General features: G+C 37.2%; 1 protein-coding gene across 2 annotated transcripts in view; it reads right to left on the reverse strand.

Moving 5' to 3' along the window:
• jbug (filamin-type immunoglobulin domains fbug) overlaps nucleotides 1-27,831 on the reverse strand; it is a 1,114,928-nt gene that overhangs the window by 631,964 nt on the left and 455,133 nt on the right. For both annotated transcript variants that reach the window (XM_090381438.1, XM_090381439.1), the window contains exon 22: nucleotides 7,064-7,237. In XM_090381438.1, the coding sequence (XP_090237564.1) occupies nucleotides 7,064-7,237 (174 nt within the window). The remainder of the gene's footprint in view (nucleotides 1-7,063; nucleotides 7,238-27,831) is intronic.

The raw sequence follows: 27,831 nt of genomic DNA on the forward strand, positions 1-27,831 counted from the left end.
TCGTGTTGCGTTCAGTTGGGGTGATTCCGCGTTCGACTGCCATTTCTTGTAAACACAAAGGCGAATCGTGTATAAGCGAATTCGGTTCGTGTTATATAAGATATCGTTCCCCTATTTATAAATCGTGTATGATCGAATTCGTGTAATGCAAACACGTGCTATACGAGGACCGACTATATTGTAGTTTAATGAGCAAAAACCATGACTTGTAGTTGGTTTAAATATCTTTTCCATCCATTTTATCTATTTCTTTTTTTTTTTATTATTATTATTTTTTTTTTCCCCCCCTCTGGAAGATTTGGGAGATTTCTTGAGCATTCGGGAGTTTCCTACAGCATTCAAGAATGTTCCAGAACATTCTAGTTCTTTTATCTGCATATTCTTAATGCACGAAGAGTCACTAACAAAAACACTGGTCAAAATCAATTTCCTCTCTGAAATTATTATATGTGGAAGAAAGGTCAGAATGTTTCTGGAAGGTTCCTGAACTTTGGATGGTGTTCGCCAGAAACATTGTGAGCTTTCTATAAATTTCTCTACCAGTATATATATGAGTGTGATCTGCACCAAGCAAGAATTTTCGTATTTCAAAAAGTGTATGTGTTTCAGAGAGCGAGGGGTGAACAAATTGAACAAGTGCTTTAGTGAATTAATGTTTGTATACACATGTTGAGTCCATAAGTATAAATGATGAAAAACTGTTCAAATTAAAAATAAAAATTTACAATTTCCTAATTGTGTTTTTAAAATCAGCCTGATAGCTTTTCCTACATTTGTGGAGAACTGGTATTAAAATTGCAGTGGAAGCCACTGTCACAACTTGTTAGAAAAGCCGATGAACTCTATTTTGCTGTAAGGTTTTTTTGATTTTGATTTGGTAGTTGTTGGCGCATCGGCTTCTGTGGCCATATTGCACCTCCCAAGGTTTTTGCAGTACTTTGATCCAAGCCCGAGGCGGGAATCGAACCCGCGACCTTTGGGTTGCCGGGCAGGTACTTTACCCACTCGGCTAGCCCGGTCGGCTTTGCTGTAAGGTAAAGAGATCAAGGACACTAACTGACTTGCTTAGAGGTAGTCAAAAATCAATACCTTTTGCTGTTATAGTGATATGGCAAGAAACTAGAGACCACATAAGTTACTCTTGCATTAAAAAATTTATGGTTTTTCTCAGAAATCCAAGCATAACATAGAATATCCCAACATAGCTTATGCTCTAAGGCCAGTTTCTCACAATGATACAATGCCATTGTCAAAGCAACCAGAAACTTATGGACTCTGATTCAGGATCACTCACTCGCTCGCTCATCTGATTCAGGATCAGATGAGTGAGGGGTGTGTGTGTGTGTCATACATATTTTAACAATGAACTGAAACTATATAATAGTTTTATAGAATAATATATAATATTTTATAGAATAATACAGTCGATTCCGGTTAATTGGGACACAGGACTAGTGCATTTTGGCCTGATTAAGCGGCTGCCCCAATTATCCAAAGTTCCATAAAAAAAGTTAAAAATACAATGGACCCCCACTTTACAATTGGTTCACTCTACAAACAAATCACATTACGATAAAGTACCGTTCACTGTACGACGTGTAGTAAGCATCGGTCATTGTGATCACGTTTGTGAATTGAATTTTAATTCTATTAAACAGTGATTCTAATTAGTAAAAACAGGAGGAATATTATCCACAGGCTATAAGAGTAAAGATATATTAAACACAAATTTACCCTTTGTTACCTTACCAATTAAAAAATTAAATGATACATTATAATCGGAATAATTAATACGTACTGTAATATGTACATACTAACTAGTTGACATTTCTGTTCACTGACATTTGTAGGTGGGGGTTAAAATTTAAAACAGTAACATGATAAGGAATCAATGACAAAGAACACGGCACACAAATTGCAAGTAACACGATATGCACAAGTGAGAACGGAGTAACAATTTTACGAAGCTTTAAAAACAGGAATGAAGCGGAGATTCTGAAAATTAATTTTTTTTATATGATTGAAGATTCCTTGGAAGTGTAAGCACATTTCACCATAATAACCCACAGAATTCCAGCTGTCAGTATTATCGCAAATTCAATAAGACTGAGTTTACTATTCGTTTATGATAGATTGCAACAACAGAAAAGCCCAATAAACAGGTGACTGCTAATCATTTTTATTGTTTTATGGTTGTGACCTCTAGAAATCCAAGCGAACCACGTGTTTCACTCAGAGAAAATCATAGGGTAATCTCCAGTCTGCGGTCTCCTGCCCCGATTAAACGGCATGTTGTCCCAATTAAGCGAAGTAAATCCTGGCTATTTTCTCGATTGGGTTCTGTTTTTTAAAATTTGCCCCAGATAAATGGCTGCCCCGATTAATTGGTGGCCCAAATAACCAGAATCCACTGTATATAATATTTTATAGAATAATATATAATATAAAATAAAACTAAAGTTAATAACATCAGGAGCTTAAAAGAAAGTTATGCTTTATTAAGCCTTTTTAAAGTTAAAATATTATCATACAAACTAATTGTACTTCTAATAATTGATCTTAATTAATGATGAATCCATTTTCTTTTTAAAGTCAGCATACTGCCTTAAGACTAAATTGGTGAACTTCAAAAGACTAAGACAATGGATCTCGACAGTGTCAATACACATGGTAGGATCAAAAAATGGAACTGAATTTTATTCAAACAAATGTAATTTACAAGAAGTTGTATTAAAAAGTTTCTAGTCCACCAGTGAATGAAAGTAATCTGGAAATTAAACTTTTTTCAACAGTCTCCTTTAAGAGCTGGTAGCATTATGCAACATTCCCTTATATTTTTTAAATCAATTACGATCATAAAAATAACATATATTTCATCCTCTTATCATTACTACTTTAAGAAATCATAGATTTTGATCACAAATTTCAAGTAGTTTACTCAAATGATTTACATATTTCTATTTGATGTGTTGTTAAACACTTGACCAAGGGTTTTTATTAATCATATGATAATGGAACATGATCCTACAATATGATATTCCAACATGAAAAGTTGTCTTCAATTCTTATTCAACAAAGAACCTGAATAATGCATCTAACATTGCTAATGTGCAATGCCTTTTCTACAGATACTTCCATGGGCACTGTTCTTCTGAATTGGCTTCTATAATTCCCGCTCTCTCTTTCAAAACAGTCAGAACATGTGTCACCAGCAGCCAGCATCCACTGTCCTACCTCAAACTCACAAAACCAACTTTTCATCTTCCTCGTTTATTCATTCAACTGCCGTTTTCTGGAACAAACTTCCTTCGTACGTATTTCCTGAAAATTACAGTCTACAGAAGTTCAAGTCTAATGTCAACAAATATCTTGTTTCATCTTCTCAACCTCCAACCCAAGCACGGTACTAAGTACTATAGGTTCTAATACCTCTCGTGTTTGAAGTTTTCATAAAAAAAAATAAAAATAATAAAAATTTACTATCAACAAAACAGGTAAAAAAAAAAAAAACCATTGCACACATGTTACGTCAAAGATGGCACCTAATTTGAAAAATTCAACACATCCTCAGTTAAAAAAGAAAATTTCTTATTTTTGCTATATTTAATAAATTCTGTCCTGAAACTTTTTGATCCTGATTTATGTACAGATGAGCATGTAGCAGCTACCACATTCTTTTCTAGAAGGGCAAGTTAAACTTAACCCTTCTAGCTCCTTAATAAAATTCCACAGGATGAGAGTGCAATGGTTCGAAGAAGACGTTTAAACTGGTAGCCTCACTGATCCAGTAGTGGTGCTAGACCAATGAGGTTCCTCTCCAAAGTAATCAATTCTGTGATTATTGTTGGTTGAATATTAAAGTGTGAAATATTTTCTATCTTCCTAAATATATATATATATATATACTTTCACTTCAATAGTCCTTCATGTGATTTTGATTTCATTTTTTTTTTTTGTTTTTTGTAGTTGTTGGCACATCAGCTTCTGTGGCCAAATTGCACCTCCCAAGGTTTTTGTAGTACTTTGATCAAAGCCTGAGGCGGGATTCGAACCCGCGACCTTTGGGTTGCCAGGCAGGCACTTTACCTACCTGGCTAGCCTGGTCAGCTTCATTCATGTGATTTCTTATGATCTTTCATGAAACATTTACCTTTCTGATATTCCTTTAATGCCTGCATTTAATGATTTAACCAATACTTCAAACTCATCAGATTTATTAACTATACTACTAACATTAGTGAATAATGCAAGTACATGTGTGTTCCTGTGTATTTGCTCTTAGTAATCCTAATATGATCCTTATGTCCCTCAATGTTTCGATCACACATGGTGTGATCGAAACATTGAGGGACGCACTTTTAATTTTGAAATCGTAGCACCATAATCAGTTGTTGCAACTTGTCACAATACAGTGACTGACTGACTCAACTAAGTGTAGCAACACATTAATCATTCATTTATCTGAATTCAGGTTGAATTAGATGCACTGAATAAAAGGTAGTGTTTTGTCACATTTGAAATGTGCTGTTCTACCGGACAACAAATTTGCATCAAATTTTGAAATTAGGAAAAGGTGCAACAGAACCCCAGAAAATATTAAAAACAGCTTCAAAGAAGATGTCATGTGTTCATTGTAAAACTATCCAATTGTTTGCAAAATTTAAAGAAAGTCACTTGTCCATGGAAAATGATCCTTGCTCTGGGTCACCCTTCAACTTCAAAAACCAATAATTCAATTGATCAGGATCTGATCTGGAATGATCAAAATTTAACTATCCGCAAAATTGTTATTGTTGTTATTGAAACTGGTGTGTTGTGTAGGACATGTCAATCAATTTTAATACAAGATTTGTGGATACAATGTATTTCAGCCAAGTTTGTGCCTTGTATTCCCTGATGATTCAGAGTGTGGTGAATTCTTACAAGCCAGGTCTTTGTCAATGTGCTTCTGCTAACCCACACTATATTTCTTCCACCAACACTGGCAATGATTCATTGCCAGTGTTGATGGAAACAAAGTATACCCTGCAAATAAAGCCTAGTTCTTTCAATGTAAGGTACAGTCTTGTCCAAGGTACAAAAATGCAAGATAATCTAGATCAAATATGAAGATTATGCTCAAGTCTACTTTTTGACTCATAGGGCATTCATTATGAAGCTGTCTTATGGTCAAACAAAAAACCAAAATACAGCAAAACAATTCTACAGCAATTGCACAATGCTGTTCAGAGAAAAATAGCCGAAAAGTAGGCTTTGGGGAATTGATAATTTCATCATTATACCACCCCCCCCCCACACACACACACCTATTGCTTTCCATTCAAGAATTTATTGCAAATCCATCCATCCACCATACTCACCTACCTATTTTCCCCTCAAAACTTAAAGACCCCTTGAAATGTCACAGCTTTTCAGTAATTAATGAAATTATTCAAAATGCCAACACAGAAACTATCAAAAATTCCAAAAGGTGATTATAAAGAACATTTTCAGAAGCTGCAGAACCACTGGAATCAGTGAAGTATCAGATGTCAAGGAGTCTACTTCAAAGAAGATCCATCATAAAGAGCCAGAAAAAACTTCATCGTACCCCAAATATCAGTTCAGTCCACAAACATTTTGATAATACCTTATGTTTGCTTGTCTCATGAGAACCCCCAGTAAGACTTGTAATCAACACATCTTGCATTGCAGGCTGCTGCATGTCCTAATAGGAGCACTGCAAGAATCAGTTGCATCTCTACTTAAGGCTTCAAATAATCTATTCCCCTGCCTAAAATTGCCTCAAAAGCATTAACATAAATTCTTGCACCTCTTCTATTTAAGGATGTCCCATCCCTGTAAAAACTTTCCTATTAACAAGAACAGATCCACTCAGAGAGAAATTCTAACCCATCTACCTTAGACAATCTCAAGTCAAAAATGATTGACAAGGCTTTCACATGCTCCCTCTTATCACAATTCCAACCACTTTCAAATTTATTTTAACCATTTCCACATGGCGAAGTAAATCCAACAATCATCTATGCTTAATATTGTTAGTACCAATACGAACAACAATATCACCTTTTGTGCTCTTAAATGATAATTGTTCTACAACACAGTTAACCCAGACAGTCGTACTTTTTATACTGCATATTTCACAAGCCCGACAACATACTCACCACAAATAGCAACTTCCTGTGTTGCTCAAAGCATCTGGGTGTAGGTAGGTTAGGGCAGCTAAGTGCTTGAGGGAGTCACTTGTTTTAATTGCTAAAAGGACATCTTTAATTCAAGCAATCAAATTCCCCCACCAAAATACCTGTGTTATGGAATGATTGCAAAACTGACTTTGCACACATTCCACAACAGTAAAAATGTTAAGACCATGATTTATATAACTGACCCCCAGAAATCCCTCCTCCAAAAATCCAAAGCATTCTCACTAATCTCATCGCTTTGCCCCTCTAGTCAGAGTCATGATTTTGGTTAAATTTAAAAAACTACAGCACTATGCTATTACTGTTATTCTGAGAGATAGTTAAGTGCAACAATAACATTATATTAACATACGTTAGTCAAGACAATAATAGTATGTATTACATTATAAAATTACATTATACATTACATTTATAAACTTACCTAAATTTACATATTAAGTTATTAAAATTATAACTTACAGAATTTATAAAACCACTTACTTAATTAATTACACAACTATGAAATTACATAAAAGAATATTAAAAACCCTTTATTTCATGCTAATATTGATATGATGAACACAATACCAGAAAAATTCTATTTCAGATTGACTGTCCTTTTTAGCATTAATTCCTCATTCAAGTAAGAAAATATTTCAGCTACTCAATCAGATAAATGCACATAATCATCATTACAAATTTGAAAAGAAATATCAAAATCCAATCAATTTTAAGCAATAAAGAGTCTACTTCTCCGTGATTTAAATCCATATCCATAAAACTGCTACTGGATCTACTGAACATAAAAATAAATGCTACACTGAGTAGTAAACTATAAGTATTACTAATACTCTCAATTTTTTTCACTCCCCCCCATTTACCTGGTACAGGTTCTTTGTTAAAGGAGATACTGATAATATGTTCTACAGGTTCTGAGGGTACAAAAGAAACTCCAAATTTGGCACTTCCAAGAGGATGAACTTGAGTTGGAATATTGCGACCTTTACCACTGACGGTGATTTCCAGATTACCTTCTCCAGCATGACTAGCATCAACTGAAAACAGAATGTAGAATTTTAGAAATGAAAGTTCGATGTCAATATCTGTGATTACTAAAGCAAAGAAAAATAAAATTTACATGCTAAATATTCATTATGTCTGTATTCATTATGCAGGACACTGTTACAAACACATATATTGAGAAAAATAAACTTTATGTAACATGTTAATCCAACTGATATTGTTCAAAAAAAATAAATTAAAATACAGAAAATAACTTCTTTTCCAGTAGATGACTCCCATACTTCTTTATAATCTTCTGATAATTAATCACTATAAAATGGAGAGCACTGCCTTCCACTCACTCACATCTTAAAAGATTTTATATCTGTGTGTTTATGAAAGCATTACCAATGAGCGTTGATTTCTCACTGTGTTGGTGTGGAAAACAGTCATCCAGAAAATCGAGAAAGGCTCCACTATCGTATTTGATGAACCCACAAAATGTGAAAAGTTAATTTCCCATTATAAGACACTCTGATTACCACCCAACAAGCTCCTCAATATTTCATGCCATAAATTTGTCTGTTGCATTTTTATTGTTGTTCCAGTGTCATTCACACTTGGGATTTTTCTGATTTTTCAATATTATAAACAAAGTAGGTAAAAGGATATTTCATTCCTTTGCAATTTTCATTTTATTTCATTCCATCCTATTAGCTTCTTGTATATTATTCAGTTTCATTTACAGGCATAATTCTCCTCTATCTAATGCATTGTCCTCATTGCTATAATGGGGATATAGTACAAAATAATTTATTTCTAATGAAATAAAAATGGACTAGGGTTCCCTCTAAGTTGCATGGCTGTACAGCCATGCAACACTTAGAGGGAACCTTAAGTTGCATGGTTTTGCATTGGTTTTGGAAGTATAGTGTGCACACTAAATTTTTTGTGCTGACAATCAGACTGCTTTCTCCTGTTGCCTCTCTAATGTGTTGGTGTATAAAACACTCATTCTGGAATGCAGCTCAAAATGCTGCACCGAAAACTCAGCTTGTCAGGGACTCCTACTTTTGAAGGTTTAGTGTTTTAATATCTGGAATATAAATTATGTTTTATATCTTTTAGGAACCATACGTGCAGAAAAACTTGCAAGAGCCTAGCATAAACAATCAAATACTTTATATTTCAGAGATCACATTGCCTTATATTACTAAATCAGGGATCATCTACCACAAGTAATACCATAAATAAAAATGAATGAATCTTTCATATACATAATTTTCAGAATAGTTTTTAATTATTACATATAACGTTTATTTGGTTTTTTTTTTCATTTTCAAATAAAATAATTTAATTCTAATTGTAAATTTTATTAATTAAAAACCACACATGGATATGTTCTTTTAGTTCCCACTGCTATTTAGCGTGTACAGTATCTTTACATTATTTTAATAGTTGTGATTTGCTCGTGATGATTTTCTTGAGCCTGTTATTACTGAACAGTCCTGCATATTGTCTTGGTAAGTGACCCTCGAGTAAGTCACCTATTTTGCTTGACCGTTCACCTGACTAGACTTGCTAAACGCTTTTAAAAGTCTGCTGATGAGGCCAGTGGGAGCCAGATGAGTTCAAAGCCGCTAAGTGGATTTTCTTATTTATTGGTTTGAAATTATTGTTTTTCTAAAACTTTTGATTTAAACTTAGTAGTATAGCATTATTTTCTGATTTTCTGATTAATCTGGTGTATTTATTCTTTACTCGGCCTTGAATTGCATAAAAGTATTGGTAAGGGTATCATATCCACACGTGTTACAAGTTGCAGCTCCGCTGAACGAGAAGTTTTTTAGCCATATTTAGCCGCTTTATTGACCAATTGATACATCAGATTATTTTCTATAAGTAGCTTATAGACCTAGTCAGGATCGTTAGTTTATTCTGAATTGAGACAGCGAGATTTGGAAGTTAATTAATACTTAAGTGTCCGTAGATTTACCGTTCGTAACTTGCGCCATTCTTATAAGATACGAAGTTATACGAACAAGATAGCGTTAGTATAGTATAGTATATAATATTGTCGATTAATCAGCAAAATCTATTAATTTTGTTAAACTTCGTTGTCAATTAAATTGTACTTTTAACTAAATACATATAACGACTTAGATTACAAACGTAACATAATTAATTAATACATAACTTCATATGGAAGTTATATAAAAATGGAACTCATAGATAATATTTGATACTGAAAAAAAAAAATATATAGCATTATAACTGTGTTGGGATACAACTGAAATTGAAATTAAATCGAAATCAAGACTCAGACCAGAGCAGCAAAGCAAAATGCTCAAGCTAATGGGAGTGCAGTGGCTCAGAGGAGAACTGAGGGGGGTCAGTGGCCCTCTGAATCACAGGCTTTTAAAATGCACTGCTTGCATGATGTTTGTGGAGCAATCGGTTACGGGACATGATATTGCCATGGGGAATGTCTTTGTGCGTACGAGATGCAAGGAGTGTAACGAAATCAGGTGAGAACTCAGCATTGTTATGGGCCTATATGAGAGCTTGAAGGACAGGGTGGATGTCCTCGAAGGATCTAAAGTGAGGGGCCCATCAAGCTCACAGCTGCCCACATCAAAGTGAGAGCTTGCACTTCGTCATCAAGCAACACAGTGGCAGCCCCCAAGGCAGAATGCGCTGGTCCCACAGGACCTAATAGTTGTTGGTGATTCTATTGTCAGGGAAACGGGGAACATGCTTTGTAAAAAGGATAGGTCTGCCAGGGGAAAAGGTTGATGACGTTGTAGAGCAGATATCATCTTTTAAGGGCACATAAGGTAATATAGTTGTACACGTTGGCACTAATGATATAAAGAGTAGGAGACCGGCAGAATTACTTGACAAGTACAGGTCACTATTGAAAAAAAGCCGTGAATTAGGGTTGAATTTGAAAGAATCTGCAATTCTCGCCAGACACGATAGGAGAGAGTATATGATGAGAGCCTTGTCAATCACTTCGGCCCTAGAAGGATTGTGCAAGGCTCAAGGGGTAGAATTTTTTTTTCAGCCTGGTCTGTATTTGTTAACAGAAGGAACTGCTTCTACAGGGATGGGATACACTTCAATAGAAAGGGTGCAAGAATATTTGCTGATGCTATCGAGGCAGTGTTAGGTGAGTCGGAAAACTGCTAGCTTGGAGAATTGTTTGTTGTTTGTTATTTGGTTTTTAGGAGCATTAGCAACTAAGGCCATATTGCTCCGGGATATGCGGTGGTCATTCCTGACCTTTCTGCATCCTCCGTATTTGGTGGTGATGGGCTCGAACCCCGGTCTAATCAAGAAACAGCTTGGAGAATACAAGGACTGATAGATTAACAGTAGTCACTGGCAGAGATGAAATTCATACTTGCACTACTTATACTGGAATGAGCAGCAGTCTGGAAAACAAGATGCAGGATATTTCAGAGACTGCTGGGAGTCACTGCGGTACAAGTAAACACGTGGGTTGTGTAAGGGTAGCTAAGAAAAAGAACAGTGCACATTTACTTGCGTATACACCAATGCTAGGAGTTTGATAAATAAATTTGATGAATTTGAGGTACTGCTCAAAGCATCAAAGGGGGATATTGTTGGGATATCAGAAACATGGTTTCACACAGATATAAGGAATGCAGAACTAGAATTTGGGGAGTACAACGTCTACAGAAAGGATAGAGAGGATAGGAAGGGAGGAGGAGGAGGAGTTATGCTATTAGTTAAGAAACACAAAATCCAAGGAAGTGAAGCCAGTCGACATCGCTGGACAGTGCAGTGTCGAGTCAGTTTGGTGTGACATAAGCATTGGGAGATCAAAATTGAGAGTAGGAGTGTGATATAGGCCTAATGACTCTGATGACTATAATAAGAAACTGTACAGGAAAATAGAGTTGGCCAGTAAATCAGAGTCTTATAATGGGGGATTTTAATTTCCCAGATATTGACTGGAATTTGTGGGTTGGTCACTCACACACTAGCAAGGCTTTTGTGGATTTATTGGATGATTGTCTTCTACATTAGCATGTTCGGGATGCAATTAGAGGGAGTAATACTCTTGATTTGATTATCAGTAGTGATTCTTCATGCATTAAGAATCTGCAGATAGAGGAAACACTAGGTGGCAGTGATCATAGTGTGCTGCAGTGGGATTTACTCAAAGAGGTTGTTTGTTTGTTATTTGGTTTTTAGGAGATTATCAACTAAGGCCATATTGCTCCAGATATGCGGTGGTCATTCCCTGACCTTTCCGAATCCTCTGTATTTGGTGGTGATGGGCTTGGACCCTGGTCTAATCAAGAAGCGTGTGCTACGCACTGCTGCTGCTTCCCACCTGGCTATGCAGGCACTTACTCAAAGAGGTAACTACCATCAGGGGTAAAGGGAAGGGTTATTGCTTTCGTAAAGGCAACTACGATGGTCTGAGACAGTATTTAAATTCTATACAGTGGGACCAACTGATGATGTTACCAACAGCAAATTCAAAATGGGAAGCATTCAAAGAACTTATCTTGGAAGCTACTAGGCTTTACATACCAACTAAGAAATATTGTTCAGGTTTTAGGCCTAAATGGATGTCAGATGAACTAATGAGACACATGCAGAGAAGAAATATGCATGGGATAGATATAAATTAACACATGACACAGAAGCCTATGATAGATATAAGTTGATCTGTAACCAAATTACAGAGGAAGTTAGGCAGGCGAAGGTAGATTACGAGAAATCTTTGGCAAGGGATGCAAAGAAAAACAGCAAAGAGTTCTTTACTTATGTAAACTCTAGAAGGAAAGGGATGAATCAGATTGGTCCACTTGATATCGATGGTTCAAGTGTTGATGATCCTGCTCAGGAAACTAACAAACTAAATGAATATTTTGCCTCGACATTCACACATGAGGAATCATTCAGCGAGGGGAATGCCAGGGGTGTATTCAACTCTGACAGTAAGCTACATAATCTTGTAATAACTGAGGGTAAAGTGGAGGAGAAATTGTTGAAGATAAATACAAGAAAGGCACCCGGGGTGGATGGGATCTATCCAGTTATATTAAAGGAGGTAGCAAAGAAAGTAAGCAAACCCTTAGCCTTAATTACGAAAGCTTTCTTTGGACTCAGGGGAGGTACCCATAGACTGGAGATGTGCAAATGTGACCCCAATTCACAAAGGAGGATCAAAGGCTGACACAAGTAATTATAGACCTGTGAGTTTAACTTCTGTTCCAGGAAAATTAATGGAGGCACTGGTTAAAGAAGCACTGCAGGATCATCTAGACCAGACTTCAGTTATAGCTCGGACACAGAATGGCTTTCTTAAGGGGAAGTCTTGCGTGACCAATTTGATTGGATACTATGATGCAGTCAGAAAAGAACTGGATGCAGGGAATAACTTTGATATTATATACTTGGATCTTAGAAAGCCTTTTGATACTGTTGCACATGGAAGACTGCTGCACAAATTGGAGCAGTGTGGCATTGGAGGCAAATTGCTGCTATGGATAAAGGGGAGGTTGAGGGGAAGAAGACAGAGAGTGGTAAACAATGGACACTGCTCATCGTGGACTAATGTTATTAGTGGAGTTCCTCAGGGTTCAGTGTTGGGTCCGTTGTTGTTTTCTGTATTTATAAATGATACTGATGATGGTATATCAAGCTTAATGTTCAAGTTTGCAGACGATACAAAGGTTGGCAGGGTTTTAAGGACACTACTGATGCTATGCTGCTGCAACAGGATCTGGAAAGGTTGAGCAGATGGGCTGAAAGGTGGCAAATAAAGTTTAACATTGACAAATGTAAAGTACTTCATATGGGAGAAACGGCAACCCCAGAGCAACATATCAACTCTGGTACTGACAGTTGTAGAGAATGAAAAGGACCTGGGGGTAATTGTGCAAGCAGATATGAAGTTCTCTGAGCAGTGCAGATGGGCAGCAAGAGTAGCTCATGGTGTCTTATCAATGATATACAGGATTCGGCGACTCCGTAACCAGGTGGGAAGGAGCAGCAGTGCATAGCACACGTTTCTTGATTAGACCAGGGTTCAAGCCTGTCACCACCAAATACGGAGGATGCGGAAAGGTCAGGGAATGACCACCGCATATCCCGGAGCAATATGGCCTTAGTTGCTAATGCTCCTAAAAACCAAACAAACAAACAAACAAAAAGGAATTTTTCTAGCAGTGATAGGGAGGTGATTATTCCCTTGTATAAGGCAATGGTCAGGTCCACCTTGCATACTGTATACAGGTCTGGAGGCCTCATTTCAAGAAGGATGTAGAGCTGCTGGAACGAGTACAGAGAAGGGCAACAAGGTTGGTGAACGGAACAAAGGGTTGCTCTTACGAAAAAAGGCTTAAGTTTTGCAAATTACAGTGTCTGGAGACTAGGCACCGCGAGTTTATCTGATAGAGGTGTACAAAGCCTTGAATGGTTTGAGCATGCTCAATGCTGAGCAAGAGGTATACTGCCTCTTGCTCAGAATAATCACCTGGAGGGCATAAATTCAAATTGAGGAAAGACAGATGTAGGATAGATGTGTGGAAATTTGCCTTTAGCCAGCGGGTAGTTGGTTGGTTGGTGGAACAGACTTCCATCCCTTGTTGTGGAAGTTGATAGCCTAAATAAACTTAAGGCTCAGCTGGACAGGTATTTCGAACGAACGGAGGGGTGAAGTGGAAGGTTTTTTTTTTTTTTTTTTTTTTTTTGCTGATGCTGCATAAGCTTTCTTTCTTGCATCATATGCCTCTACTAATGCTAATGCATGTCTATAAATTATTCACCTGATTACACAAAGCTCAATAAAACTTTTATTGTAATATGTATTGTAAAATGGTTTACTGCACTTAAAGAAACTCAAAGAATTTCTTATCACACAACTGCACTTCAGTAAACCTCAATATGGGCACCTTGGGTAGCATGTAGAATATCAAGATAGTAGCAGATTTCATTCCAAGTGTTTTGAAGCATCTCTTGAGAAATGGAATTCATTGCCTGCTCAATCTGGTCTTTAAACTCTGTGACATTGTTAACTTCTTTTGCATATGTCTTTTACTTTACGTAATTCCATACACATGTTGTATCAGCAAGATCGGGCACCACCACTGTGGTTTGCATGTGCAAGATTTCCTAGCTAATGGATCAGCCGTAATGGTCCCATTCCATGGTCTCCTCTTTCACTAGATATAAACTTATGGATTTCTTTGTATGGAGCTGTGGATAGGATAAGGTTTGTGCAAAAGGAAGTTAACAACAACACAGAGTTAAAAGACCAGATTGAACAGGCAGTGACTTCCATTTCTCAAGAGATGCTTCAAAACACTTGGAATGAAATGTTTGCTACCAAAGGTGCCCAAGTGGAGGTTTACTGAGGTTTTTATGCAGTTGTTGTTGTTGTTGTTTGGTTTTTAGGAGCATTAGCAACTAAGGCCATATTGCTCCGGGAATATGCGGTGGTCATTCCCTGACCTTTCCGCATCGTCCGTATTTGGTGGTGACGGGCTCGAACCCCGGTCTAATCAAGAAGCGTGTGCTACACACTGCTGCTCCTTCCCACCTGGCTACGGAGGTGCCTTTATGCAGTTGTGTGATAAGAAGTTCTTTGAGTTGCTTTATTAAGTGCAGCAAACCATTTTACAATACTTATTACAATAAAATATTAATTAGACTTCATAATCAGATGTATAATTTATATACACCCTGTATAGTGACTCTTCTGTATATAATTTTACTTGCCCGTATAAAATATAAAATAATTTTAAAAATAAATAAAATAAGTATATAATTTTTATGGGCCTGTATAAAACATAAACTGTCCTTAAAATTGGATTTTTATTAATAAAATAAAATAAAATAAAATTTGTGAAAATATTTATCAAATAGACAGAAAGACAGATTTATACATATATTCTATCCTTAGTTTTAATTAAAAATCCCAATAATTTTGTGTTTATTAGATCAATAGTTTTATTTTAAACTCAAAATACTTGCCCTTTGAAAAGTCTAATTAAATTTTTATGTTACTGGTTACTGGCAGTACTAATCTTTGAACTCTAAATTTTTAGAGCCTTTGAGTTCTTGAGTGGGATAGCCTCAACTCAAGACTCTCAAGTGCTTTTCCATAACTGCTAATATTATTATGCAATTCGACGACTATTTTCCAAACATTCACTGTAGTTTATAAATTTTTTTAAAAAAAATTCAACAACAGGTTTCAAATGAACTAATGTTATATTTGTAAAACCTATTTAGCAAATTAAAATTTTTTACAGATATTTATATACCACACAAATCTAACTATTTAGAATAGTTAATCTGTGATTAAATCATTTATATTTTTCAATTCACATATAAAAATCATAATCACATAAAAATGATCATTAACTACTCCTGCATGGTGACCAGCCATGCATCAGTGTGACATAAGCATGCAAAGCCATACTCATTCTGTGCACTGAGTTAAAATAAAATTAGGCAGAACTATTTTTGTATTAGCCAAATTTTGTAATAAATTATATGTTTTATAGAAAAGCCTATCTTTTAGCAGATGAATAAATACAAAAATAGTTCGATGAGATTTTTGCATAAATTGAGTATATTAACACGATTCTACTATACATACAGTGAGTCTGAGATTTATATTATTCTGAATGATGTTGATTCAATATATTATTTTTAATTCTAAATTTTAAACATAAAAATTTTCACTTTTACCCTCCCTTTCTTAATCAAGAACTATCATAAGGAGCAAAATTTCAAAAACAGAGCCTTGATTGTTTGATAATATGCCTGGCCATCCTGTTAATCCAGAAGACATTAGAGACATGCAGATTATTTAAAACAACAAATATGACCTCTTTGTTGCAACTGATGGACCTAGGGCTATAGCAATATTCAAAGCCCATTATGTTCAGCATACCTTCTGATAAGTGATCAATGAAGAGGACCAGACATACGTTTGGGAGTACTGGAAGGGATACCAAATTAAGAAATCCACAGACAGCACTGTGGGAAGAAATTATTCAATCTGTAATGAATGGTGTGACATTAGAACATGTGGTTGGAGTGTCCAGGAACTTGCCAATTTTCCCAAAATTGCATATACAGATTGTGGAATTGGCAAATGAGATTAGCTTGGACAAAATGGACATAAGTAAAATGTGAATATAACTCATGCCTATTTTGAGACACTGGAATCACACAATGCTGAACAAATGAGGATCCATCTAAACTGGAAAGAGTGTAGGAGGAGGAGGAAAAAATGCAGCCATTCAACTGCAGTCAATAAATGAACATCAGCATACTGCCTGAACCAATTTATTACAGTCTATTACATGATGGCTAGGATTTTGTTTAGCATCAATCACATTGTCTAGAGAGTGCTATAAAAGCAGTATACATGATTCACAGTTTCATATGTTCTTTACTTATGTTGAAATTGTTTTATCTGATTTAGTATTTTTCACAAGAAATAAATGTAAAATTTTTTGAAGATTATGCTTGCTACATTTTAAATGAGGAATAACCATTTATCACAACCCTCTGCCTACTGCCCTGAAATCATCCTGCTATCTATCTAAGGATTTTCCCTGTGATTCCAACCTGTTCCAACTTATAAAGTAACTGCTCGTGTGGGACTGAATCAAATGCTTTGCTGAAATCCAAATAAAGTGTCGAATTATTCCCTAAATCCAGCTCATGAGTGACCCTGTCAAAATCGCTAACCAGATTTATTGTGATTTTATCTTTACAAAACCAAGCTGAGTATCCTTCAGAATTCTATTTCTATCTAAATAATCCTGAATTCCTCCCTTGATCATTGCCTCCATGATTTTCCTACTACTGACATTAGACTGACCAGTCAGTAATTTCCCACTTCACACTTAGAACCACCCTTATGTATTGGAAGTACATTGGCACTTTTCCAATCCAACTGAATATCTCCTGAGTCCAGTGATGCTCTCATAATTAGCCTCAACGGTTCAATGCCCTCACTCGCCACCACCCTTAAAATTACAGGGTCTATACCATCAATGGACACTGCTCTTCGTAGACTAATGTTATTAGTGAAGTTTCCCGTAGTTTAGTGTTGGGCCCATTGTTGTTTTGTATATTTATCAATGATATTGATGAAGGATTATCAGGATTAATATCCAAGTTTGCAGATGATACAAAGGTTGGCAGGGTTGTTAATGACAGTAAAGATAATATGCTACTCCAAACGGATGTAGATAAGTTGGGAAAACAGGATGAGAAATGGCAACTGAAGTTTAACATTGACAAATGCCAAGTACTACATATGGGTAGCAATAACCCAAGAGAAACGTACCAACTCTGTGTTACTACACTCAGGGAAGTGGAAAAGACCTGAGGGTAATTGTGCAGTCAAATATGAAGTTCGCTGAGCAGTGCAGATGGGCTACTAGGGAAGGTCATGGAGTCTTGTCAATGATATATAGGAATTTTGCTAGCAGGGACAGGGAGGTGATTATCCCATTCTACAAGGCAATGGTCAGGCCACACCTAGAGTACTGTGTACATGTCTGGAGGCCTCATTTTAGGAAGGATGTAGAGTTCCTAGAATGAGTACAAAGTAGGGCAACAAAATTGGTGAGGGAAACAAAGGGGGAGCTCTTACCAACAAAGAGTTAAGTTCTGCAAAGTAGGTTCTCCAGGTTCTGGAGAACCTGGAGAGTAGGCACCTGCAAGGTGATCTGATTGAGGTGTATAAGGCCTTGAATGGGTTGAGCAAGCTGAATGCTGATGGGATTCTTCCTTTTCGCTCAGATTAAGAACCTGAGGGGGCATAGATTCAAATTGAGGAAAGACAGTTGTAGAACAGATGTGCAGAAATTTGCCTTTAGCCAGCGGGTAGTTGATTGCTGGAACAGACTTCCATCTTTTGTTGTGGAAGTTGATAGCCTAAATAAATTTAAGGCTGCACTGGACAGGCATTTGGAAAGAATGGAGGGGTGAAATGGGACTTTCTTGCATCATATGCCTCTACTAATGCTAATGATAACTCCAGGAACCTTACTCACCTGTAGGCTCGAAAGTTTTTTCATTAAATAATCATGCAAAATTTCATTATTATTAATTACATATTTTTCAACTTCACTCCCACAATTTCTCTTTGACAAAGGGTTTTTCTTCTGTAAATATAGATGCAAAGTAACTTTTGAGTTCATCTGCCGCATCAACTGGGATATCTAATACTATCCCACTTCCATTACATATCTTTGCATTTTTATATGTGAAGAATTCCTTATCTCCACTCTTTGCCAGACTAACCTTTTCTGTGGCACTATCAGAGATCACTCTGTAGCTGTTATAGGCTTCAGTACTTTTTACTGGTCTGTAACTTTTCCATGCCGTCTTTTTCTGCTCATGTAATCTAGCAACTTCATTATTCAACTAACTTGGAATCCTCCTTGTGGAGTATTTTTCTAATGGTGTGTATATATATATATATATATATATATGTATGTGTGTGTGTGTGTGTGTGTGTGTACTCAAGGCTTCTGTGATTAATGTTTTAAAGGTATACCATAATTCAATTGTATTCGCTCTCTGTGTGATATCTACACGGTTAAGAGGTCATGTAGCACCTTAAGATGTCGAAATTTTTTTCCCTAAAATTATAACCCCTTTTCCTTCAACTATTGCTGCCTCTCTCTTCATCGTCCACTGTAGAACTCTGTGATCGCTTCATGCTACTGCTTCCTATATTGTCAGCCTTGTTGTCATCTGGTTCATGGGATATGATCAGGTCTGGAATATTATTTTCCCTTGTACTTTCCCTGTACAATTTTATTTGTACCAACATATCTCCCTGACATGTTGGTACAAATAAAAATCATCTAGTCAATTTAAAAATTTTGTCCCCCATGTGGAGTTTCCCATTTGCTCCAATCAATTAGAGGCAAATTAAAATCACCCATAATAAGACATTCACGCTTACTTGCCCATTTCATTTGCATGTAGAGGTGCTCATTGTAATCTTCACAATCGCCTGGCCTGTAGATTACTCCCACTCCCTTTGCTTCCAATTATATCGCACCATACAGATTCTATATTAGCATGCAAAATGTCTGAATCCGGGGAAAGCTTTAATCACCCTCAGACTGCTTTTGATAAGAAACATGACCCCACCACCCATTCTATCTGTGCTATCTTTCCTAAATACATTACATATACTGTAATGAAACTCATTGTCCCCTATTTCCGGGTAGCACTATGTTTCCATAAGCCTTATTATATCAGTGTTACTTGTTTTAACCAGCAGTTCAATTTCATTCATTTTATTGACGACACTTCTGTATAAACAATTAAGACTTGGTGTTCTTGTATAGTGAACTAATATAGTATATTAATGGATTTTGTATATTTTTTTCTTTTATTTTTTTATTATTAATTTTTATTACTTGTTAATTCTCACTGCATATTTTTAATAAAGTTTTATTTTAACATTTTGGTTGTAATAATATTTATTTCCACTAAACTTTGGTTAATTTACTGCATATAGACATGATGCATTCATATGTCTGTAAATTTTCCAGCAGTCTGAGGCTTTTGCCCTGAATTCTGATAAAATGGTTTGTGTATATAATCCAAACTTCAAGCACATAACTACTAAATATGGGGTGATTTCCTGTGTTCTCTCTATCCTGTGGACCCCCTCTGACTGTGTATTTGTTTCCTCAGAGAAGCTGTACAGAGACCATGTGTCTGTCTTGGAGGATAAACAGAAAAAAAAGTTTTAATAATATATATAAGAGGCACATTCAAAAAGTCCCCAGAATTTTACTATAAAAATTTATTGAGTGAACAGCTGGATTTACTAACCTAGTCACCTTCAAAGTATCTTCCTTCTGCATGCACGCACGCACGCACACACATACATACATACATACATACATACACTTGATTCATCAATGTTCTCAAGCTTTGAAACATTCTTTAAAACCATCTTGTTTTTTTAGCACACATAGGGCTGCTTCGGTGTGTTCTTTGATGTCATCCACAATCACAAAATGATGATCCCAAAGGCCTATTTTCAGTTTAGGGAATAGCCAGAAATCAGATGGTAAAAGGTCAGGAGAGCAGGGAGGCTATTGTATGACTGTGGTTTTTTTGCAGCCAAGATCTGGTGAACTGGCAGGGTGCGACTGGGTGGACTGCCATGATGCAGGATCCAGCATGCTTCCATTTTTGAAGTCATTTTCACCTTATTCTCACACAAACATATCAAAATCTCGAAGTAATAAGCAGGAGTAATGCTTCTCCACTAGTCATAAATTAGTGGTGCACTACTCCCTCATCAGTGAAAAAAAATGATCAACATGACTTTTTACATTGTATTTTGTTGAACGAGACTTCTTGGCCAGTGCCATTCAGATGAATAACAGGCAACCACCCAACATGAAGATATAACAGTATCTCCAATCTGCACTCTCCTTGCTCTCCTCAGTTATACTCGTAATCGCCATGTGTCACAAAGCCGAGTGACACAAATTGTCACTTGGCTTTGTGACACAGTCTCACTCATAACAGAGTGGGCTCCCACTGTGTACAGCAGCTAGAGGACTTCATGCTCACCACTCATCTGGATGTTTTGAACAAACCAGGAAATCTCTTCACGTTCAGCAGTATGTACTGGGAAAGCTCTTGCAACTAGAACGATCTCCTGCTTCTTCCAACACTGGCAAGTGCATGACACCTGTACTACCTCAGAAAACAGAGCCATTACGTTCTAGCTCCGTGGACAAAGTCCCCCCCCCAAACTACCAAAACATTGTCCACTACAACTTGAAGACCACTGACTGGGACTACTTTTCTCCTCAATCACCTCTCAACTCCCAGATGACAACCCAAACTCCCTTGCATCTATACCACCGGTTGAACACACAAACATCATAATGAAGACTATGCAGCATCAAAGCTGTTCGATGGTGGTGTTTCGAGTTCGGGCAACTCTGCAAAGCAGTCCATGCCTCCAGAAAACAGTTCTAGCATACCAGAGACTCCCTGGCCCATGTGAAGATCGATGCCAACCAAGAAGCGTAAAGTAATTAAGGAACAGCTACTTTAGCTTTATTAAAACCAAGAAAAAAGAACCCTGACATACTACAGTTTTTACTGCTGGAAATAGTGAACATGCTCCCCAGAGGGAAAGTTGTCCAATCAAAACTATTAAGCCCAACATCACCATGACTTGTACTTGGGAAGAATTGGTCAGCAATATCTTAAACTACCTTTTCCCTGCTGACGCACAGCCTACTTTGGAAGCCCAAAAAGAGATTTGCAACCAACACCAGAAATACCAAAATCTGCTTGACAAAGAATCTTTCACTAAGGAAGAGTTAATTCTGTCACAAAACAAAACGAGAGACAATAAGTGCCTGGACCTGTTGGTAACTGAAGTGTTACTAAACCTGGCAAAAATCTGCACCAACACACCAACACACCAACACACACACACACACACACACACACACACACACACTCCTCACCCCATACAACTAATGCCTGGCTAAAAGTATTTTTTCCGATGCCTAGAAGGCTGAAAATGTTTGTTTAATCCTCAAAAACCCAGAGAAGTCACCTCGCTTGCCCAGATCCTACCAATAAATAGCTGTTATCTGTCCTTGTCATACTCTTGCATCACCTATCATCACAATTTGCAGCTCAAGATCTTGGCTCTTCCCATAAATTTGGCTTCAAAGTACCACAGACGCCATCTACCAGCTTATTCAAAGTGTTTCTACCACTAAAGAGAAGTGTCTCCTGGCATTCACAATTGACTTCTGCGGTGCTTTTGACAACATCCAGTGACTTAAGCTTTTGGTTTTTTTTTTTTTTTTTTTGGTAGTTGTTGGCGCATCGGCTTTGTGGCCATAATGCACCTCCCAAGGTTTTGGCAGTACTTTGATCCAAGTCCGAGGCGGGATTCGAACCCGCGACCTTTGGGTTCCCAGGCAGGCACTTTACCCACCTGGCTAGCCCGATCGGCATGGCTTAAGCTGGCTTCATCATGCCTTCATAGTCTCCCTGGTAACTTGTACTCCTACCCAAAGAGCTACCTTCATAACAGCTTTATCACAAGCAAGCCGCCACTCATCCTGTCATCAGGGGTTGACCTCGAGGTTAAGTCCTTGGGCCTTTCCTCTGGTCCACTGCCTTAGATAAATTTCTCTGCAGAGATTTGGGAATGGTGGGCTGTATTGTTTTTGCCAATAACTTGATCCTCACCATTCCAGCAAATAGTGGATTCCACTCAAACAACAAGGGAAAAAAAAACTGTCATCAGCTGTCTCACCCAATGAATAGAGGAATGTAAACTGTCAATATCCCCCAACAAAACAAAAGGCATCTTGTTAAAGGGGAAGTGAATATGAGAAAACCACATTACCATAATTAAGATTGATACCATCTCTATTGTTATAGTTGAAAACCTTGGGTATCTTGGAATTATAATTGAAAGCAAACTCACTTTCTCTCACACACCTTCAATATCTTGACATGAAAATTAGAAAATAAGCACTGTTGGTTGAAAGAATCATGTACAGTCAGTCCTCGTATAACACGTGTTTACATTACACGAATTCGATCACACACGATTTATAAATAGGGAAACGATATCGTATATAACACGAACCGAATTCGCTTATGCACGATTCGCCTTTGTGTTGTAAAGAAATGGCAGTTGAACATGGAATCACCCCAACTGAACGCAGCATGATAGGAATGAACAGAAGATTCTGAAAATGTATTTATGTTTTTTATATTAGTGAAGGGGAATCACATTTCACCTTCAGTCTATTATAGCCAGAAGAACAACCCACCCTAAACTACACTGACACAAACCACACTTTACACACATTCTCGCCTTTACAGAGTTCTGTACTTTCATAGAGAACTGAAAGTGGAGTTGTGGGTAACCACCAGTGCCACTATACAAACAACACTAAGTCAGTATGTACCTGTGAAGGAATTAAATCAGGAAGCTCAATGTAATAGTGAGTCAGTGTAGTGTGAAATAAACATTGGAAAACCATAAATGAAAGTTTCAGTCTGTTATAGGCCAACAACAAATAGTGTGTCAGCAAATTGTCTTACCATGGAGTATTTTAACTTTCCAGATATCGATGGCAACTCATGCATTGGCAGCTCACTTAGTATCAAAACAATTTGATTTCCTGGATAACTACTTTCAAAATCAACACATTACAAAGTGAAAAACAAAAGCAATATTGTTGTTATTTGGTTTTTAGAAGCATTAGCAACTAAGGCCTACTACTACATTATATCCTTTTACGGGATATAATGTAGTAGTAGTAATTGCAAATGATGGAAAAAAGCAAGCTTATATAACACCAGCCAAAAAAAAAAAAAAACAGTTAATGCATCCATACCCTCTGAGAAGCAATATTTTTCAACTTGTTATCAAGAGAGTGATTCATCTCGCATTAAGAATCTTGAAGTAGAGAAACTTTTGTAGGGCATTGTTCATAGTGTATGGATGTGGGATTTATTCAAAGGAATAATTACTATCAAAAGTAAAGGAAAGGAAAGAGGATTTTCGCTTTTTATAAAAGATGATTACAATGGACTCATACATTTTTTAAATTCTTTTCAGGTGCTCCAAGTGATGTTTAAAAATGTAAATTCCAAATTGGAGAAGTACAGAGAGGTAATCATACAGGCCACTAAGCATTTTATATCAACTGAAAAATACTATTCAAGATTTAGACTGATGTGATTAGATGAACCAATGAGATTATAGTTGCACAAAATAAAAATGGGATGATTATAAACTTTTACGGGATATAATGTAGTAGTAGTAATTGCAAATGATAGAAGAAAGCAAGCTTATATAACACCAGCCAAATTAAAAAAAAAAAAAAAAAAAAACAGTTAATACATCCATACGCTCCAAAAATTTTTCTAGTTTTCCCTTGAATTTATTCAATTCATCCAATTCCACAACAATGGATGTAAGCCTGTTCCAATCAACTCCCTGCTGGCTGAAGGAAAACTTCCACACATACATCTATCCTGCAACTATCTTTCCTCAACTTGAATTTACATCCCCTCATATGTGTGGTCTCAGCAAGTGGAAGAATGCCATTAACATTTGGCTTACTCTATCTATTCAAGGCCTTAAACACCTCAATCAGATTTCCCCACAGGTGACTGGTCTTGAGACGCTGCAATTTGCAGAACTGAAGCCTTTCTAGGTACCAGCACCCTTAAGTTCCCTTCACCAATCCTTTACCCTTTTCTGCACCTGTTCCTACAGATCTACATTCCACATCCTTCCTAACTGAGGCCAGTAGACCTGTAATACAACATAGTATTATTGGTATAGTATACTAAGTTAACACTAGAAAGAAATGGATAAATAATAATGCTTCCAACAAAAGTGGAAGCAAACAGTCTTCTGGGATAAGAACCTAAACCCATTAGTTATTACCTGAGATCTGAGATGGTCAATGACATTCATGTTGCACTGTGAACAAATGCTAAATTCGAGAGCACTATTCACAGCTGGAGGAAGTATTTCAGTAACAAAATTAACTTTGATGCCAACAAACAGAACACTTTCTTCTCTTGGATAAATGAGAGAGAGAGAGAGAGAGAGAGAGAGAGAGAGAGAGAGAGAGAGAGAGAGAGAGAGAGAGAGAGAGAGAGGGGGGGGGGGGATCCTGTATATGAACTTGCAATGACCAGCTTCAGGGGAAGTTTTTAATAAAAAGAACAATGTGTCCTCTAAGAACAAAGTTCTAAATGTATTTTAAAATTCCAAATCTCCAAGCCATGTCATATGCTTTTTGCATATCAAATAGAACTGACACCAAGTGCTCAAATTTCATGAAAGCAGAATTCAACCATTTAATCCAATTTCCCATTATATAAAGGGTTGGTTGTAGGCCTCATAGCCATTTAAAGACAGCTGCAATTGCTGTTTTTTTCAGATTTTTGTTTGAGGGCCAGAAACACTGGGGGATAAGATGTTGCAGCAGACACTTTAACAAATACCTCCCCATAATGTTCACAATTGCAATTAGGTCTAAACTTGTACATACATTATGTTCCAGGAACAATGACGAGTGTGATGTGTATTTTTATTTACACATACTCGATGTAACGAGTATGTGGATATTCGGCATCAACTGTGTTCTAAGGGACATTTATGATCGATTGAGAAACAGGGTGGATGACCTCATAGAAATTAAACTGGGAATCCAATCAAGATCTCAGCTGCCCACCTCAATGCCAGAGCTTGCACTTACACATCAGATAATGTAACAGCGACCCCCAAGGCCCAATGCACTGTACCCACAGTGCATTATGCCCACAGGGAGAGACAAAATATATTGTGTCAAAAAGGATAGGTTGAACAGGCCCAGTGTATGTCTGCTAGGGGAAAATGTTAATCACATTGTACTAATGACATTAAGAGGAGGAAATCTGAGAGAGAACTTAAAAAGTACAGGACAGCTGAGAAACAGTCAAGAGTTAGAGTTAAATTTGAAAGTGCCTGAAATTCTGCCCAGACATGATAGGAGGGAGTAAATGGTAGGAGCCTTGTCAATCAATTCTCCCTGAAAAGAGTGCACAAGGCTCATGGGATAGAATTTTTCTCAGCATGATCTGTGCTTGTTAAAAGGACAGGACACACTTAAATAGAAAAGGTGCAAGAATATTTGCTGATGCTATCAAGGCCGTGTTAGGTGATTCAGAAAACTGCTAGCATTGGGGGAAAAACACAAACTAATAGATTAGAAAATAGCCAAGGCAAAGGTGAAAGTGATTATGGAACTGCTTCTAGTGGAATGTGCAGCAGCCTAGAAAGCAAGGTGTCAGGGATTTCAAAGCCTGCTGCAAGTTACCATGTAAAAAGTAAAAATAAGTAAAAAGTTCCAGTGTCAGGAACACAATAATTAATTTGATGAATTTGAAGTGATGATTGAGTCATCAAATGCAGAAGTTTCAGGGATATCAGAGACATGGTGTCCCACAGATATAAGGGATACAAAATTTGAATATGGGGGAGTATGATGTGTATATAAAGGACAGAGTATAATGTTGCTTGTCAAGCAGCCCCTTGTGAAGCTGTGGAAGCCCCTAGTGGAACCCCACGTTGCTCGTCCTTTGCCCTGTATAGAGAGACCGGGTATAGCAGGGAGTATATAAAGGCCCTGGACTGTGTCTGAACTTTCCCCCCCGGGGGGTGGAATTATTGTTGTAAAGGGAGTGTGGGGGTAGTTAAAGTGGGTGGGGGGGAAGAAGACGAAGGTGGAACATGGGAAGACTAACTGCAAATGAGAGTTAAAGGAATAGAGGGGCAGGACTATCAAGATCAGAAAAGGGTTTGTGGGAATGAAGTTGACCAGGTAAAGGGTAGAGAAAGGGATATGGGTAAAAAAAAACAGACATTGTGGGGAAGCAAATTCATAGGGCCAGAGAACCGTGTAAGGGAAGGAGAACGCACAGTGCTTCTCTCTATGAAATCCCACAAAGGCCAAACCAGCTGAAGCCACTATTAGCATTTCCCATGCCATACCTTAAAGGAAGGAAGAGGAATGGCATCAGCATGGCATTCCTCTTCCTTCCTTTAAGGTATGGCATGGAAAGGAAGGAAGGAAGGAAGGAAGGAAGAGGAATGGCATCAGCATGGCAGGGCATTTCCCGGCAGGTTGTTCCCACTGCAGTCCAATTTGAGAGACCCTGACAGAACATCGCACACTCTACACAAACTTAGGCCATCTGTACACAGGAAAGGTGGGGGATTTGTGATAATAATAAAATCTAAGGCAGTCAGTTTAGTGCAACATAAGCACTGGTAAAACAAAAATGAGACTAGAAGTTGTTATAGGCAAAATGACTATGACTACAACAAACAACTCTACAGAGAAATAGGGTGGGCCAGTAAATCTGGTTACTTATAATGGGGGATTTTAACTTTCCAAATATTGACTGGAATATGTGGGCTGGTCACCCATACACAGAATAAATTGCTGTGTGAACAGTGAATAATATAAACAGTCATCCAATAAATCAACAACAAGACTTCTGTAAATTTATTGGATCATTGTTTGATCTGATGCACTTGATCTAATTATCAGCAGGGATTCTTCATGTATTAAGAATCTGCATGCAGATTCTTAATACATGAAGATAAAAGAACAATATGACAGTGATCACAGTGCACTGATTAATGATTTATTTAAATATGTAACTCCATCAAGGATAAAGGAAAGGTTTGTTTTTGCTTTTGTAAAGGAAACTACTGTGGTCTCAGACAGTTTTATATTCTTTACAGTGAGACCACCAACAACAAATTAAAAATGAGAAATAATCATAAAAGTTACTATACTTTTAGTTACTAAACTAAGAAATACTATTCAAGGATTAGAGCAAATAGATGTAATTATTGCCTTTAGCATGCAGGTAGTTGATTGGCGGAACAGGCTTCCATCTTTTGTTGTGGAAGCTAATAACCTAAATAAATTTTAGGCTGAGCTGGACAGGCATTTAGATGGAGGGGTGAAATGGGAGGGTTGTTTTTTTTTTTTTTTTGCCTGATGCTGCATAAGCTTGCTTTTTTGCATCG

Source organism: Mastigoproctus giganteus, chromosome 9, assembly GCF_048544385.1.
Source record: "Mastigoproctus giganteus isolate SK-2022 chromosome 9, ASM4854438v1, whole genome shotgun sequence".
In the NCBI taxonomy this organism is placed as follows: Eukaryota; Metazoa; Arthropoda; class Arachnida; order Uropygi; family Thelyphonidae; genus Mastigoproctus; species Mastigoproctus giganteus.